We start from the raw sequence: 18,362 nt of genomic DNA on the forward strand, positions 1-18,362 counted from the left end.
CTGCACGACTGTGTTGCTCTTTTAGGAAAGTTGCAACTATACGCACCGCTCTGGAGGACCGGACCCAAAGAACCGCAGGCAAGGGAGTAACCCAGCTCGACCGTCTGCCACCGCGAAGACCCACTCTGGACCGGGAGACACACTCGTTCGCTCTGAAGTGCTGATCAGCAAGAGGAACCCTCATCGACTCACTCAGAAAGGATCTGAAGCGAAAAGGATGGCGTCTGCTGGCTTCAGGTGTGCTTATATGCTGAGATAATTGCAGATGTCGCACACCTGCGCAAGCTTACGCTGCCAATTAATTTCATTCATTGGCCCGTTCAATACTCTCCAGATAAGCGGCTTCTGATCCGAATCCTCCCATTCATGGCACTGAAGTTCCCCAACCGAAGGGGAACGTGCCATCACCTTGGGTAAGAAAGTGTCCCAAAAAGTGTGCTTATGGATGTGAGAGGAGGCTGATCTTGTTTAGCCATTTTTACTTAGACCCAATTCACACGTAAGTTGTAAATACTTCAGTTGACCTCCTTCAGGAGTTATTTTGATCTCTTCAATCTAATAATTTTCATTGAAACACGTCTGGTTTATGACATGACGCTGCATCCCGTCATGTGACAGCGGAGGAGTTTAGAGCTTCCGGATCTATTAGTACACGTCGTCAATTAATGTCTGCTAAACTACACAAAAGTAAGTGGGTGGTTAACTAGGAGAAGGATAGAGTAAATGAGCTAGTTATCCTATCTGTTGTCTATAACAGTGTAAAAGTATATGTAAAATGATTATTTTTGCTGCAGTTCAAAGACATCTGCATGCATTTTACAAAGCACTTATCTAATAAACTAGCAATCATGTGTATTAAAATGTCTGCAACATAAGTAAAGGTTATTTAATTGAAAAGAATTTGATCGATGACAAGCAATGTGCTAGTGTTTCTCTCTCTGGCCTAGCTCCAGACATTGCGAGGGCTGGTTTGAGTTCTGATTTGTGTCTGTGAAGCTGTCGCACTTGCACACTTTTCAACCGGTATCTCCCTCCAATACACTCCTACAGGTGTTCGTTTTCTTCCGGAGAGAAACGGAAAAACTGTAATTTTGTCTTAAAATTATTACTAAATTAATTAATTAATTATTACTACTTAAACTAAATACTTAAAAAATAAATAAATAAAAAAAAAACATGGATGTGCTACTACTCTAGAAGTACCAAGCAAGCTTGAAATATTGCCTTTAACACATATATTCAGCCATCTACATGATTGTTGCATCATTATAAACATACACAGTATACACATTAAACTAACAAGAGATACATTTGAACTGACCTTATACCCCTTTGGGGTGGCGCTGAATAAATCTTTAATCTGTATATCCTGCATTTTGCGTTCTGATCTGCTGTGAACAGATGACTGACTGAGAATTTATCCTTAAAGCCCATCACACAACATTTGTGAAGCACCAGGCCACATCTTTTAATACTTGAAACACTGTTTTCTATGAGTCTACACACACTGGATCTGTCATTCCCCATCTGTATACGTGGCTCAGCAACATGCCAAAAAACAAAGGTGTGGCAAATCACCTCCATTGGAAATAAACCTACCGCAAACTTACCACAAAAGACGTGATATGTGAACGCCTACTTAATCTCTTTGCATCTCCCATTTTCAAAATAAGATTTATTATATATTCAATATAAGCTTAGATAAACTTATTAATAACAAATAATAAAATCATTGTTGTAATGTCAATAGTAAACGTTGCATATTGGGGCAGTGTAACAAACATGTTTTTTCTAGCTTGTTTTTCACTAGAATTTTACACACATAAGAACAAGGAAACAACATTGGAGTTTGAGACTCTTTCATTTATTCATTCATTCGTCCACTTTGTAAACCTTCTGCTTAGTCCTTGACTTATCAGCGATTGCAACAGGAAAATGACTATGGCATAAGTTTTTTCCCAGCAGATCATCTTCCTGCCATAACCCAGCACCACACTAAAAAACACCCAAATACTCTGTCATTCACACACTCACACTATGGCACACTACAAAAAGGAAACCCACACGAACACAGGGAGAACATGTAAACTCCACAGAGAAATACAAACTGTCCATGCCAGGATTTAAATCAGTGACCTTCTTGCTGTGTGGCGACAGTGCTAACCTCTCAGCCACCATGCCACCCCGTTTAAGACTCAGTGTATATCATTTGCATGTACTGAATTCCTATACACACACACACACACACACACGCACACGCACACGCACACGCACACGCACACACACACACACATCACCTTCAAAGCAGCAGATGACAAACATGAGTGCATACTAGCAATAAGCAATAAAATGAACTATCCTTAATTTATTCTTTGCTAATGATATAATGAAAAAAAAAAAAAACTAATACTACTAATACTCCCCTTCTTAGACTTTACAGACCTGAAACTTGCCTATAGCACTTATTCATTGTTGCTCTTAGTTGTGTAAATTGCTTCCTTGTCCTCATTTGTAAGTCGCTTTGGATAAAAGCGTCTGCTAAATGACTAAATGTAAATGTAAATATGTGTGTTTAATAGTCATATTTGTATTACACAGCTGATTCAAGAACATTATGATTTTTAGGTTTTACTTACTAGGGCTGTGGTCAGCTGATGGCCCTGTCCCATTAATTGTGCCATAGCCTATGTCCCATTTGAAGTCATCATTAGGGTCCTGAGATAGGTGACAGATATCCTCCCAATGGCCACTCGGCATATCAAAATTACAAGCTCCTGGAACATTCACTAACAAACCAATAGAAGAATTCAGATTTTTATGGCATAAAAAAGACCCTGATGTAATTAATAATATGAATATTAATGTTAGTGATAATGAACTTACAGCAGTCTATCTCATCTGACTCATCTGAACAGTCAGCTTTACCATCACACTCCAAATGATATTCAATACAGTCTCCATTATTACACAAAAAGTCTGTGATAGCAGGACATGAACCAGGACTCACAGCTTCTGAAAGAAATGCAAAAGAATATGAAAAATAATATAACATTGAAAAGGATTGAATACCAAAATTATGTGCTGCAACAGGTAGATTAAACATTTTTTTTTTTTCAAAACAGAAATAAAGCAGCATTTCATCTTATATACCTTCAAATTCATTGAACATACAATCAAAGCCATGTAAGATTATTCATGCAAAAATACGGCCTGCTTGACTTTCTACAACTCTAAATTATCAAGCCGTGGAATGAGAAGTCTTTATCTAGGAACTGAAATTTCTTTCAAAGCACATATTATCAAAAATACACTTCTTTGCTCTGCTCCTCCTCATGCTTGGCTGAAGCTCATCCATTTCCACTACACCGATCCTAGTTATAACCAATTATATTTAAAATGTCCATGAGTAAGAGAAGTTCAATTATTTATAAGTCTTGCGAATTTCACTTCACATTTCAAAACCAAAAAACAAGGAAAGCACAAGTGCAAAAAGGGTTCTGTTTCTTAGTAACAGAGTAAAAGTTTTGTTTATACTGATGACATTTTTTTAGAATGTTTAATTTGCTAGTGCACATTCTCTTTACCTCTTTATAGGGTGAAGAACCATATGTGGTCACTTCATTAACATTGATTTCAATATAATTTAATAACCCCCTATCACACTTCAGGCTTTTCCTATGAATATTTCAATGAGCGCACTATACTATTACTAATTACTAATCGATGCAAAAAATCCACAAAAAAAATGTAAATTAAATTTGTTTTGGTCATCATTAATCAAAATCTTTCTGTTTTCCTTTGGTATTTTCTGCCCCCAAGCCTTAGTTTGTTGTGAATGAATGACAAGAGGAGGAGCGCAAATAAATAAATCACCATCCCCTACTTAATATTTTGTTTCTGATGACAATACAACAAGGATTAAAATCTGCTGCAACTTCTGGTTCAGGCAGACTTTAAAAGTAGATTATAAAGTGTTTTGTTATAGTATGTTTATGTGGAGTGTGTTAACTGTAATGTATTAATTGTTTTGTTTTCTCTGAAGTCAGTTGCTGCAGCCAGACATGGGGCTTCAGACTCCTACTGGCCACAAGATCCAGATTTCCAAAGTTAATTTTGTTGCTTGATATGGGTTTTAATTTGTTTCATCTATAGTCTCCCAGCTAAATAAATGTCTATTTCTGTTTAATGAGTCTTACCTCTAGCGGACATAATCAAAGACACAAATGATGGTTCTTTGCTTTGGATCTCGGGTGTTCGGCTAAATGCAGAAAGAAGCCTGATTGGGTTTGACATCTCAGCTTGACATACTTAGTCTCACTCAAAATCTTTAATCTCAAGTGTAATTATGCTGATTTGGAAGTGCCAGTTTATGCAAATTAAACCTGACAATTTCCATGTCAAGCCTGAAATCCAAAAAGAGGAACTTATTTTGATTTTTAAGTCACTCCCTGGTGGCTTGTCAGAATTAGCAAATCAATTCTCATCCAATTAAATGGTGGTACTGCTTTCTATGAGGCAAGGCTGAGGACAACCCTTAGAGAGACCTGTGCTGGTCAAGCTTATGCATGAACAGTGGGCAAAAGAAACCAGTGGGAAATAAATTCAGAGATGAGAACTGGAGTCATTGTTTCTTCCCATGAGCATCACTGCTCAAACTAGTCAAACTCTCTTGTAGTTTTTACTTGTTTGCTACAGGCCTGTCAGTAAAACACACCAGTATGCATACATTTGCATTCACTTTCACATCAGTTCAGCCAGTCAAATACCAAACTCAGCTTCATTAAAAAAAGCACTTACGAGGTGCACAGTCAATGAACTGCAGGTCATCCAGAGCCGCTCCACCGCTCACATCTCGTGTTCGAACCGCTTCGAATATGAGGATGAAGTTTCTCAAATTTTTTAGAGACACTTCTGCTCTTCTCCATTCTCTGTGCATCTGCCGCTCCGTCCACACCTCCCTCAGCTCATTTTCAGTCTGTCCATCAAATGTGTGAAACAGTAAAAATACTACATTTGACGATTCAATTAATTATATGGAAATTAAAAAAAAAAACTATTATGGGGGTTTGAAAATGACCTTACATGGAGAATATAACACAGCTCTAAGAGAATGAAAACATCCAGCTGAGGGTTAAATCTGAAAGTCCAGCATGTTTAAAAATATAGTTTTTTTAATAAAAGATTTTAATCAGAGTCTTTAAATGATTTGTCGTTCGTCCGATTCTTTTGCCTGTTCGTATCAACATCAACACAAAACAAATCCAAATATAAAGTGCTGGATTCGGTAAAACGTGAACGCACCTTTCCCTTGAGTGGGACTGATCATGACGGAAGATGAGTGTACAGTTATGAGTGAACGTTCTGGTGATTACTGAAATAACCTACCCTGCAACAGGGGATTTGTTGGTCGTTTGTATTTAATTGTGCTTTGTTACTTGTAATCGCTGCACGCAGCTTGTATTGTATCTTATTAACTCTTTATATTCACAAATCGCGTATAAAGCCACAAGTGCTGCTTTCTTTAAGGATTCAACTGCATTTGTGAGCTCGCGATCCTCTGCCGTTTGTCGCTGCTATGGCCACCATCAGCTGTTCCTACACACGTCCGGAAGTCAAGTTTCAAAATAGTTCAGCTTTTGCCACTTTGTGGATTAATACTGAATGTGTGTGGTTGTTTTTACTTATGGTTAAGTATAGAGCAATATGCTGGTGCTTAACTCCATTGCTTTAATGCATTCCTGCATTGGGCTCACACATACAGTTGAAGTCAGAATTATTAGCCCCCATGTTTATTCCTTTCCCCAATTTCTGTTTAACGGAGAGAAGATTTTTTTAAACACATTTTTAAATATAATAGTTTTAATAACTCATCTCTTATAACTGATTTATTTTATCTTTGCCATGATAAAAGTAAAAATTTTACTAGATATTTTTTCAAGAAACTTCTATACAGCTTAAAGTAACATTTAAATGCTTAACTAGGTTAATTTAACTAGGCAGGTTAGGGTAATTAGGCAAGTTCTTGTATAGTGTTTGTTCTGTAGACTATCAAAAATATATATATAGCTTAAAGGGGCTAATAATTTAGACCTTGATAGTTAAAACTTAATTAAAAACTGCTTTTATTCTTGCCGAAACTAAACAAATAAGACTTTCTTCAGAAGACAAAATATTATCAGACATTCTGTGAAAATTTTCTTGCTCTGTTATTTGGGAAATTTGGGAAATATTTGGGAAATATTTAAAAAAGAAAAAATCAAAGTGGGGCTAATAATTCTGAAATTGACATTTCAAAAATGTTGATAAGCCGTGGTGGCTGATTTTCTCTGTCTCACGCTAAACGCAGTCCACCAATCGCATCAGACTGGGTCATCGGCCCAATCAGCCCAGATTACCATCGTCCTAAGGAGGGGTTGTGAGAACATATGAATTTCTGAACAAAACATATGGGAGTCGTTGGGATAATAATGTAAAAATAAATGCATATTATAAGACAATAGAAGTGTTTTTTGACCTTGCAAGCATATCTGTTGTTGGAGAGCCCCAAAACCAAAATATTACCTTTTAATGCATAATAGGGGCTCTTTAAAAAAGTATACTAAATGCAATGTGTATTTTACATAGCGCATTTATTGTGTATGGCCATACACCCGAAGCGCTTCACAATCATGAGGGGAGTCTCTTCACACCACCACCAGTGTGCAGCATCAACTTGGAAGATGCGACGGCAGCCACAGGACAATGGCATCAGTGTGCTCACCACACACCAGCTATTGGTGGAGTGAAGAGACAGTGATAGAGCCAATTCGGTGGATGGGGATGATTAGGTGGCCATGATGGGTAAGGACTGATTGAGGGACTTTGGCCAGGACATCGGGGTTAAACCCCTACTTTTTACGAGAAGTGCCATGGGATTTTTAATGACCACAGAGTGTCAGGACAACAGTTTAACATCTCATCCAAAAAGATGGATGTAAATTTGTAATATATATATATTTTTTTGCAATTATGGAAGCAGAAAAAAATGTTACACAGACTTATAGTGTTTTGACTATAGCAAGTTTTAGACCTACTATAATCTACATTTTTATAGGAAAAATTGTAGCATTTGATAATATGCTGTAATTAATCATTTATAATTAAACCAAGACCCTACATGATATCAGTCATATAAGATAACAGATATAAGCAATTAATAACAATGCAAAGATTAATAAATTCCCAAAAGTCAACAAACAGTCCAAACCCACTTAATCTGTTGTTGAAAAAGCCAATTCTTTCTAAGCAACATCATAGTATAAACTGATACCACAATTTATATTTCCTGGCCAGTTAAAATCATTCCTTTTTCCACTCTTTTTGACAATGTTTCATACATTCATCACCCCCGTTCCAATTCTCAATGGAATATAGTAATTCGTCATCTTAGAATTATAAGGTACTATCTGACATTTTTGTCAAAATTGAGTTATTGACATATTCTTATTAAATGACAATTTATTTAGATTATGAGATCTTTTTTTATAAGTTGTTTATGTTTTAAGACTTCATTTAAAAAACAAATGTTACACACATACTGTTTGCTATATGGAATGCAAAAACTATCAATATCTCAAAATCATTCAAAATGCAGATTGAACCTTATAATTCCAAGGTGACATATTGCTGTCCATCACACATATATCAGATTCATGGCATAATTCATAGCCACCTTAAGATATGTTCCATAGCACAGTGCTAAATGGTTTATCTAAGCAGAGAATCACAGATAACAGCACTTAAAAGTCAAGCAACAACATGTTTCTGCAATTTGATCAGTTACTCTCAGAACTCTGGTTTCAGCATATGTAAATATAGCTCTAAAGATTTAAGGGATATATTCTAGAGGTACTGTACTGTACCTTTGCTCATAATGATCTAGCTATGTACCTTAATGAAGAGCCGGATGATTCCTGTGGCTTTCTCAGAAATGTAGTACCAGAAGGCAAGTTTGCATGTGGCACTAGTCTGCTTCCACACAGAGCTTCTCATGTGAGCTTTATCACCCTTCAGTCCCACAGGAGTGGCTGCCAGATATACAAAGTTTCCTGTGTAAAAACAGAGACTCTCGTTAATAATGCTGTGCTGCTCTACTGACTTTAGAAGCCTAACAAAACAAACAGAATGACACAAATCTGCACGCTCAGACTCATGACTCAAGTTGTATCGCGTAAAAACTATACCTTTCCCCTGATGGGAAAACAAAACTAGATTGTGGGCCTTTTTGAGTTTATTAACCATGAGTGCATGAGGATTTCAGACATTCATTTAAAATAGTACACCATCACTCACCATTCATCTTAAATGATAGGAAAACTGGCCAATCGCAGTGTGTTTTACTCATATTAAGTTGTGTGGAAATGTAATGCTGATGTCAGTACAATAACAGATTGGTGTGACATCGACATTACATTGGTATGGATTGGGTTTTTAAAAGGGTCTATATGGTATAAACTACACATAATGAATTTTTGAAAATACAGCACTGAGTTCATCATGATAAACACAAACTACAGAGCAGCTGCCACGACTCCTTTGTTTCCAGGCGAGCCATTAAGCTATGCAGCACACACGTCTTCCAGAAACCCTGTAGAATGTATCCAATCAGATAATGAAAATTCTGAAGCGGTGCCAGTTTTGTGTGCCATATGCATCAGACGTTCAGCCAGCGGGTTGAGAGAATGACGTCTAAGGCTGAGATTGCTATTCAAAGAGCTCTGACAGTCATTTTAATACAGCTACTAAATTTTGAAAATGAATACATAAATCCAGATCTGGCAAAGAATCAAACAGAAGTCTAGGAATTCTGCAGATGAACACAAACAGGGATTTAACTAAACTGCTCACTAAAAACTAAATAATAATAATACAGAACTGCCAAAAGGATGTATACAGTAGATCTCTGTTATAGGACATCTGACTATCATCAAGCATCTTTCCCTCTACTCTGAGACACACTGGATGATTTTCTATCTTATGTATTCAATTCAGGCGGAGCGTTGGCTCAGTGGTTACCACTCTCATCTCACAGCAAGAAGGCTGCTGGTTTGAGTCTCAGCTGAGCCAGTTGGCATTTCTGTATGGAGTTTGCAAGTTCTCCCAGTGTTTGGACTTTCAGCAGCGAAAATTAAACCCCACCGAACTGAACTAAACTGAACTTTAACTCTGAAAACTAGACTGACACAGTTTCAATGAACTTCCATGTTAAGCTGCTTTGACACAATCTACATTGTAAAAGCGGTATAGAAATAAACATGAATCGAATTGAATATACAAAAACATCTCTTCTGTATAAACATGAAACCAAAAAAGTAAACAAGGCATTGGTAACCACATATACAGTATGATCTTTAATAAGAGGTTGCTTCATAATGCTTGTTTTTATTTCATGCATTGGTAGAGTTTTGGCTTTGGTTTGCACAAGAGTAATTGTAAGCTGTGTAAACACTAAACTTTGCTCTGGTCAACACTGGATGTGTTCTGTTAACTGTTGATCAAATCGAATTACTAAAACTTTAAATAAATAAAAACTAAAAGTAGAAATGTGTTCACAAAAAAAAAAAAAAAAAAAAAAAACTACACTAGAGCCGATACATCACAGAGCCGAAATGATGCAGGAGACTGGCAGACCAATCATTTATCTCCTTGCATGTTGTAGCTGCTGATGTATGATATACGGGTGTCACTTGCATCTCCTCTGCTTGTAAACTCATAAACAAACACTTGAGATTGGTTTATGAGACTGGCCAGATCAGAGAGTACCAATACAGTCATTAAACGTGATTATCGACCGATATCGTTCTTCGGCCATTCAATCGGAGCGTCCCTATTAAAGAAATGTGTATAGGGCATATCTTTTGCATGGCAATTTTTTTACGTAATTTCAATAAATAATTTGTGTCTAAATCAAATATAATTTAATTAGTTTTTTCCTCAGCCTGTTGGTAGATACTTTATTTAGACTCGTCTTTTTGGGCTAAACTTTCAGAAGATAACTTATATAAGGTCATATTTAAGGACTCCACAAATGGACAGTGACTCAGAAATTGCTATGAGCATTAATAAAATCCCATGTAGAGAACACTCCCAAGAGCTAAGATACATCATTATCGGGAAACCTGGCCTCGATGCCCAAAACCTTGCTTATTGAAGGACATTCAAGCAATCATAAGCTACTACAACTATTTGAAAAATAAAGATATCTTCCTGAGATGAAGCAAAGCAGTAAAAATCAATAAGGGGAGCAACTCTGAAGGCACTAAATCTAAAAAAAAAAACATGCCAAGGACTGATAAAACTGTACAGCTTGCAAAAGGAAGTTAAAAAAAAAAATCCCACTACTCTGGATATCATTACATGAAAAATGATTAAAGAAGACTTCTAAAAAGAAGTTCAGGAAGAGTTTGATCATAAGTGGTGGAATTTAAGCCAACTTTTAAGCCAATTCATGGGGGATTCCTCAGGCTCTACAGTGCCTCTTTTTTCTGTTTTACTCATTTTAAATAGCTCGAATCAAGTCAAGGACAGCAAGCCAAATGTGCTTAACATTATTAAGCTTGAAAGAGCATGTCTGAACTTGTGAAATGTATATTAAATGGCCATGAATCAATCGAAGAAATGCTGAATGACAGGTATCAATGGATCCCCAGAACTTCAGTTTTATAAAGAAGTGATGTTTCACAGGGAGCCTTTAAGAGATAAGTAGAAGCAAATGAACATATCTTAAAGGGTTAGTTCACCCAAAATATTTTGTTATAAATCACTCATACTCATGTCATTGCAGTCCTCTGAGACCCTCATTCATCTACAGAACACAAATTAAGCTATTCTACATGAAATATGAGAGCACCCCAGTGCTCCATATACAGAAATGGTCCCAAAACGGTCAGAAAATAACAATAAAACTTTAGCAAAACATTCTATGTGACTGTAAAAACAACTTTGCTTGTTTCTATTTTTGCTCAGGGTGCCAGTATAGGGTACTAAAAGCAATATATAGACAAAATGTTTGCAAACGAAATCATATTAACTTATCTTAAATAAACAAAAATATGTTCTTGAAGCTTCCTATGATTGCAGATGAACCACTGACGTCACATTGAAAGTTTTGACAATGTTTTTGGTTCTTTTCTAGACTTTCTGAATGTCTTTGAGCTGTTTCTATATATGGAGGATGATGAAGCTCTCTGATTTGTGTTCTGAAAATGAATTAAAATCTCAGGAGATTGATATGTAATGAGGACAAGTAATTAATAACAGAATTTTCATTTTTGGGTGGCTTTTTATGAAGTATGAGTCTTAAAATTAGAGATATCCAGATGCAATCACATGATTAGAAATCGGGCCCATCACACGGTTTCAGACTCGATCGGAATCGGACGTTACCTTCCAATCACGTCTCGAATGTACAGTATATGTACACACATCTATAGTTATGCAGTGGCACAGAGTTAGACCTCTTTCTTGACTTCACACAGAATGTGTGCAGCATGACATCACTGTTGCAAAGACACTATTGGTTAAATGCTGGCAAAGTAGAACACAGTTTGCTATGATAATACCTCCAGATTGCTTCTGTGAGGTATGTAAACTTGGGATTGCAAGAGGTGGACAGGAAAAGGCTACATTTAACACAAGAAACCTGATAAGGCACCTCAAAAACAAACATCACAGAAGTGCTCTGTTTGTTAACAGAGTCGTTAAATGTTAAAATAAGGTGAATTAACTAAAAAACAAAGAACATCCTGGATTTTTTTTCTTCGCTCTTTCTTTTACACTTTTTTTAATGTATTCTAGAAGTATCGGATCAGGTTTTGGTATCAATAGATGCTCAAAATCAAATTACTGAAAACCTGATCAGTACATCCCTACTTAAAATTATATTAAAAATTTTGTAATAGATTACAGATTGATTGGTTATACTTTCATAGGCTTTTCAGAGCAGAGTTGTTTACTTTCAATCCTACCTTTAAGATTTGATACGCTGTAGACACAATATTTACAGTTTCTCATGTGGGTATGAAGGTCTTAAAGTAGCAGTTTATTATGCTTTCAGATGAAGCCATAACAGGGACAACAGGTGCAATTTCCGAGTACAGTCTTACCAATTTCATTTTCAAGAGTGTGGTCATGAGGAGGTCTGATCATGTGAATGGAGCCGACTCCAAGAGCCCAACTGAAAGTGCCTGCTAGACTACTCTTCCATCCACAGCGCCCATGCTCAAATGAACAGGACGTCCCACACTCCAGTTCATCAGTTCCATCTTCACAGTCATCAGTAAAGTCACATTTCTGCTCTGGCTTGTAGCAGTTGCCATTGTCACACTGTAAAGAACCTGATGGACAGGATCCTGTGAACACCACAAGATAAAAATATTTAAATGCATAAAAACTGAAGATGTTCATTTGATTTTGATGATGTAAATACACTTATTTTACAGAAGTAAATGCTTCCTTTATCAATATGTTCTATGGCTTAATATTTTGAGGGGTGGTAAAACTTTTAATCTTTTTAGCTATGCTTTCAGGACTCATTTCCAATTAATAAAAAAAAAACAATACTGTGAAATATTTTTACAACCTAGGATTTAACTTTTCAATCGGCAAACATTTTAAAATATTATCTATTTTTGTGGTGGCAAAGCTAAATGTTTAGCATCATTACAACTTTAGTGTCACCTTATCCTTCAGAAATTATTCTAATATGATATGCTGTGCAAGAAATATTACTAATTATATTAAGTTAAAAACAGTAGGGCTGCATAATATTTAATCAAAGCCGTTTATTATTTGTTTTTAATAAAATAGAATACCAACAACATATTTCATTACATAACATCTTTATAGTCACTACTGATCAATGTAATTTAATGTTATTGCTGAAATCCATTATTTCTTACATATCCTAAAGTATTACATTTGTATTTTATTGTTATTATATGCATTTTTGTCTTTATTTTTTGTTATTATAAAACGTTTAATTTATTCGGGTAATTAACTGTTAACTGTCACAATGCTTAAAAATATTACAAGTGATAAATCCATGAACTCTACTGCACCTCTATTTCATTAAACAGTTTTTCCCTGCTCTTAGAGCCATTGGCATGCTATTAGAAAACTAAGCTGAAAAAAGCTCATTGATTTTGGATGTGTGAAGTATCAATAAACAGATATCTTTACACTTACAGCACTGAATATATATGGCCTTATTAGTGTACCTGTGAGTAACCGGGACTCCTTCTCAAATGTGTTACTAAGAATACAGTCTGAAGAAAAGGTGATGTCATCCAGGCAGATGTGAACTCCAGTATTGCGACCCACTTTGCCTTCAAACATAATGCGGAAGTCATCAGAAGATGCAAGTGGTACTTCCTGTCTGCTCCAGTAGTTGCCTTGATTTCCAATGAGGTTGAGTAACAATGAGTTGCTGGAGTTTGAAGACATGTACACATTCAGAGTGCCGATGCCATCACCAGACATGTGGACGTAAAAGACCATCTTGAAAGTAGCAGACAGATAGACAAACAAAGAATTACTACTACTACAATAATATCACACTAGCAAGACAGCTGTTTATTACAAATAAATGTAATACATTAAAAATGTTGGGTTTAAAAAGTCATTTAAAAATTTAATTGAAAAATTTAAAAAAAAAAAAAAAAAAGATTTTATTTAATTTTATGTATAATTAAATTGAAATACAACTCCACATTATTTTTCTAGAATTTTTTTTCACATTATTTTTTCAATATGATTTCTCATTTGAGAACGGTCAAGTGATTCATTCATTCATTCTTTTTCTTTTCAGCTTAGATATATGACAAAAACATCTTAAAACGTAATTTATAAAACACAACCATTGGAATTTTCCACATATTAAACTGTAAAAAGCAATTAGTTGAAAACTTTAAAAAGTGAGAAAATTGTTGACTACTTAAAAAGGTGAGTCAATTAAAATTAGTTAAAAAAAAAAAATTAAAAAAAGTAAGTTAACTATGTGCAGAATTGTATGGTTTTACTATGGTTTTATTATGATTTTACTCACCCGGTTTTCACTTGGCTTTACTCAATTTACAGTCAACTTTTTGCTTTTAGGACAATAGGCTTATTTACATTTTTAAGAAAAATAACTAACCGTTATGCTCTCATGGTATCAACAGATTTACCCAGGTTATTTAGCCCATTAGTGAGTCTACTTAATTATTTATGCTAATGTGTGTGTGTGTGTGTGTGTGTGTGTGTGTGTGTATGTGTGTATATATATATATATATATATATATATATATATATATATATATATATATATATATATATATATATATATATATATCAGCAATATTAAGTAATATATAAATGTTAAATAATTTATTTAAAAAAAAGTTTTTTTAGTAGACATATCATATGTGAGACTTACTTTTTACCAAACAACTAGTTGAATGTGCATTGTAAATCGTAAATAAAAGTCAAAAGATATATATATTTTTTTCATTTGTAAAGTTTTAACTCAAATTTATTCTGCCTAAATCCAGATGATTACAAAATTCTGCATAGAAAAAGCAAAAAAAATGTCTGCAGACTTTGGGTTGAAACAATCCAAGCATATTTAGAGTGTAAAGACATTTTGAGCCCAGTTCCACTTAAAGTTTATACTTTGTTAACATCTGAAACTCATACCTAACATGGTAGTGTAAACAGCCATGCAGCATCTCTCTGCTAGGCAGACTTGTATGGTTTGACCTTTCAAAATAAGACATTTTATTTTGGCAAGCTCAAATATGTACTTTTAAACATAAATGCATTTAGTGCATAACCTAAAACATTTTAAAAAGGCTTGTGCTCCTAATTGTCATTTGAAATGTCTAAAAACATCTAATTAAGGCTGACAAGTACACACAAAACTCCTCCTCTTCAGCTGTTTCTTGAGATTGATTGACTGATAGAAGCTAAATGGGAGGACAATGAGAAAACAAGTCTCCATGGGCTTATTATCTCACGCACACATCTACAAAGGATGAACAGTCTAATAAGAGGAGATCCAGAAACATGATGCGAGCTTTTGAAACGTGCTCCTCTCTCTCACACAGACTTTGTGTTTGTGTTTGTGTGTGTGTGTGTGTGTGTGTGTGTGTGTGTGTGACAAGATGATTGAGGGCTGCCAGCTTGTTCAATGACCGAGTTATCTGCTTTGTTGCAACAACCCTGACATCCATTCTTCCTTTCTTGTAATATTCAGCAAAAAAATGGACAAACATGAACAATGAACTCTTTTCATTGTGCAAATTATCTAATTTCAATATATCAATATATAATCTCAATCAATCAAACGTTTTGTCCAGAGTCACAAAAACACCTTGCTTTATTCTTAAAGGTGATTATTAGGCCTGCACGATATTGGCCAAAATTTTATTTTGCGATATTTAGTTTTTCTGCCGTATATTTAGCAATAAATCCAATCTCACCAGATTACCTGAATAGCTTTTGTTTGGAAAGAATTCATAACTTTAGGTTGATTAGGATTATTCTGCATAAAACTAAATAAATTGAAAGCATAGATAAATACAAAGTAATAATAAATCAGTGCCTTTCTGATTTTTAGAGAATTTATATAGTATTCAGACACAGGAATAAAATAATTAAATGCAAAATATCCCTGTATAGTCTTTATTGTACAAATAATTGAATTTAAATAATATTTGCAATCTAAAACATCAAACCATGGAATTGCTTGTGCTTTTAAGCTCTCTTGAAATGCCTTATAATTATCACAGGTCGAAATACATGCAATTGATAAATTTTCCCTACATTATGGATAAACTATGCAATGACAAACTATTGTATCTGACCAACTATAATCATAATCGGACATTAGGCATGCCACAATGTGACTATTGCGGATGTGTACATTGTGATATCAATGCTAAAACAATATTTTGTGCAGCCCTAGTGGTTATAGCTTTGAGGCATAAAAAGACAACTTTATAGCAAAGCACTGGTATTGTAGACAATCAACACTTAAACGGTTACACCTTGAGAGGTTTCATGCGGTGCTGGGGGATTCTTAGTTTTTGATTATTACAGTATGCTTAAATTATTGTATGTTTAAAACAAACGCGGCTCACTCGCTGCGAACAGCTGAGTCTCATTTCAGAGCTCTTTCAGTTATCATAGTTGCCAGGGTACCACACAACAATAAATGCATCTATGCTCGACCTCAAAGGTTTCACGACAGTAATGTGCACGAGCAGTTATCTAGATTATTTAAACTGAACTTAGATTAGTTCGATCAAATGATCTTCAACTTGCTGTTACGGAACCAATTTAAGCATGGATGTTTAGTTCGGCTCCTTAAAGTCAGCCCCCTGGTCAATCAGTCAATCAGCTGAGTGAATAATTCAATTGCTTACTCATATAGACATGTTTTCAAACCAAAATGCTAAAAACTGGCCACTTCAAAGGGCCCTTCAGAATTATTTTTTTACAGAGACTTTGAAGGGTGGACAGACCCATATGATCCTGCAAGAAAGTTTGTTTGGTGTTACACACTGCATTCCATTCAGAGGGTCTCATCCCTGTGCCCCAATCCCTTTGAAGCAATTACTCCAGAGTAAATCCTTTGAAGAGATTAGGACACAATTTTTTTTCGTGACTCAAAATCCCGGTCATGATATTTAAGGCTATTAATAAGCACACCCCATCCTATCTTGCAGACCTGCTCAAATGATATGTCCTCTCTAGGTCACTTAGATCTAGTGATTTGGCACTCCTAATCACAGGATCAAAACAAAGTGATGCTGGAGGGCTGTAAATGAACTATAAAACATCACTCACTTTACAATCTTTGCTGCAACGACGGAAAAGAGGTCCAAAGATTCTGGCAGTATGTCCAGTTGTCTGCGGAAAGGACCCTTCTAGATACAAGTAGTGGCCTGATGGGTTGCGGAGGGTGTGGTCAGTGGATGGTCCAATCCCATGTGTGTTCATATTTCCTGGTTTTATCAACCAATCAAAGTCATCATCTTGGCTCTGTCTCCAGGAGCAAAGGTCAAACTCAAAATTACAACGACCACTGAATCCCTCTGAAAAAAAAGAATGATGTTCAATGCAGAGTAAAAAAAAAATCAAATTCTGTCACTCACTCATTTGTTTCTCTGAATGGCATATTTTTCTGAAAAACACATAAGATCATCAGTTGTTAAAATAACATTTGGACCCAACAACTTCCATTGTACAAAAACATGGAAATTTTTTCAAAATGTTTTTAAACATCTTTTCTCTTCTTTCATAGAGATTTGGAAATAATGGCAGCATTTTTAGCTTTGGGTAAAAGATTTAAAACAATCTCAGCTACACATGTAAAATACATTTAATACAGTATATAATCTAAATTTAGTATAGTATTGTGAATAGTATATAGCATAAAAATAGTATAGTGTAGTACAGTATAGTATGTGGTATAGTATGATATAGTACATTGTATCGTACATAGTATAGTATAACATCGAATAGTAAGTAGTATACCATGTATAATAGCATAGTATATAGTATAGTAAAGTATAGTATAGTATATAGTATAGTATGTAGTATAGTATATTATGTAGTATAGTATATAGTATAGTATGATATAGTAAAGTATATAGTAAAGTATTCTATGGCATGATATAGTATAGTACAGTGTAATATATAGTACAGTATATAGTACAGTATGTAGTATAGTATATATTTAGTACTGTATAGTATGATATAGTATAGTATTGTATAGTATGATATAGTATAATATTGCATAGCATATAGTATATAGTTTAGTATTGTATGGAATATAGATTATGATATAGTTTATATAGTTAGATTATGATATAGTTTAGTATGTAGTATAGTATGATATAGTTTAGTATAGTATATAGTACAGTATTATATAGTATAATACAGTATCGCATATATTATAGCATAGTATGGTATAGTATATAGTATTGTATTGTATAATATATATAGTATAATATGATATAGTATAGTATTGTATAGTATGATAGAGAGTAGAACAGTATAGTATAGCATAGGATAGTTTAGTATTGTATAGCATAGTACATTATAGTATAGTATGATATAGTTTAGTATAGTACATAGTATACTATGGTATGAAATAGTATAGTATAGTTTTGTATAGTATATAGTACAGTATGATATGGTATAATACAGTCTAGAATATAGTATAGCATAGTATGGTATAGTATATAGTATAGTATTGTATGGTATGTAGTAAAGTATAGTATGATATAGTATAGTACAGTATAGTATAGCATAGTATAGTTTAGAATGATATGGTATAA

The 18,362-nt window shown here is 34.7% G+C and overlaps 1 protein-coding gene across 9 annotated transcripts in view; it reads right to left on the minus strand.

The window, feature by feature from the left end:
- The window catches only part of malrd1 (MAM and LDL receptor class A domain containing 1), a 76,303-nt gene that overhangs the window by 22,250 nt on the left and 35,691 nt on the right, over positions 1 to 18,362 (minus strand). For 6 of the 9 annotated variants that reach the window (XM_073906030.1, XM_073906032.1, XM_073906029.1 and 3 more), the window contains 7 exon segments: positions 16,867 to 17,114; positions 13,257 to 13,536; positions 12,144 to 12,389; positions 7,930 to 8,087; positions 4,798 to 4,975; positions 2,884 to 3,012; positions 2,637 to 2,786 (listed from right to left, as the gene is read on the minus strand). In XM_073906030.1, coding sequence (XP_073762131.1) covers positions 2,637 to 2,786; positions 2,884 to 3,012; positions 4,798 to 4,975; positions 7,930 to 8,087; positions 12,144 to 12,389; positions 13,257 to 13,536; positions 16,867 to 17,114 — 1,389 coding nt within the window. 9 annotated transcript variants of the gene reach the window in all.

This window comes from Danio rerio, chromosome 7 (genome assembly GCF_049306965.1).
Source record: "Danio rerio strain Tuebingen ecotype United States chromosome 7, GRCz12tu, whole genome shotgun sequence".
Taxonomy (NCBI): Eukaryota; Metazoa; Chordata; class Actinopteri; order Cypriniformes; family Danionidae; genus Danio; species Danio rerio.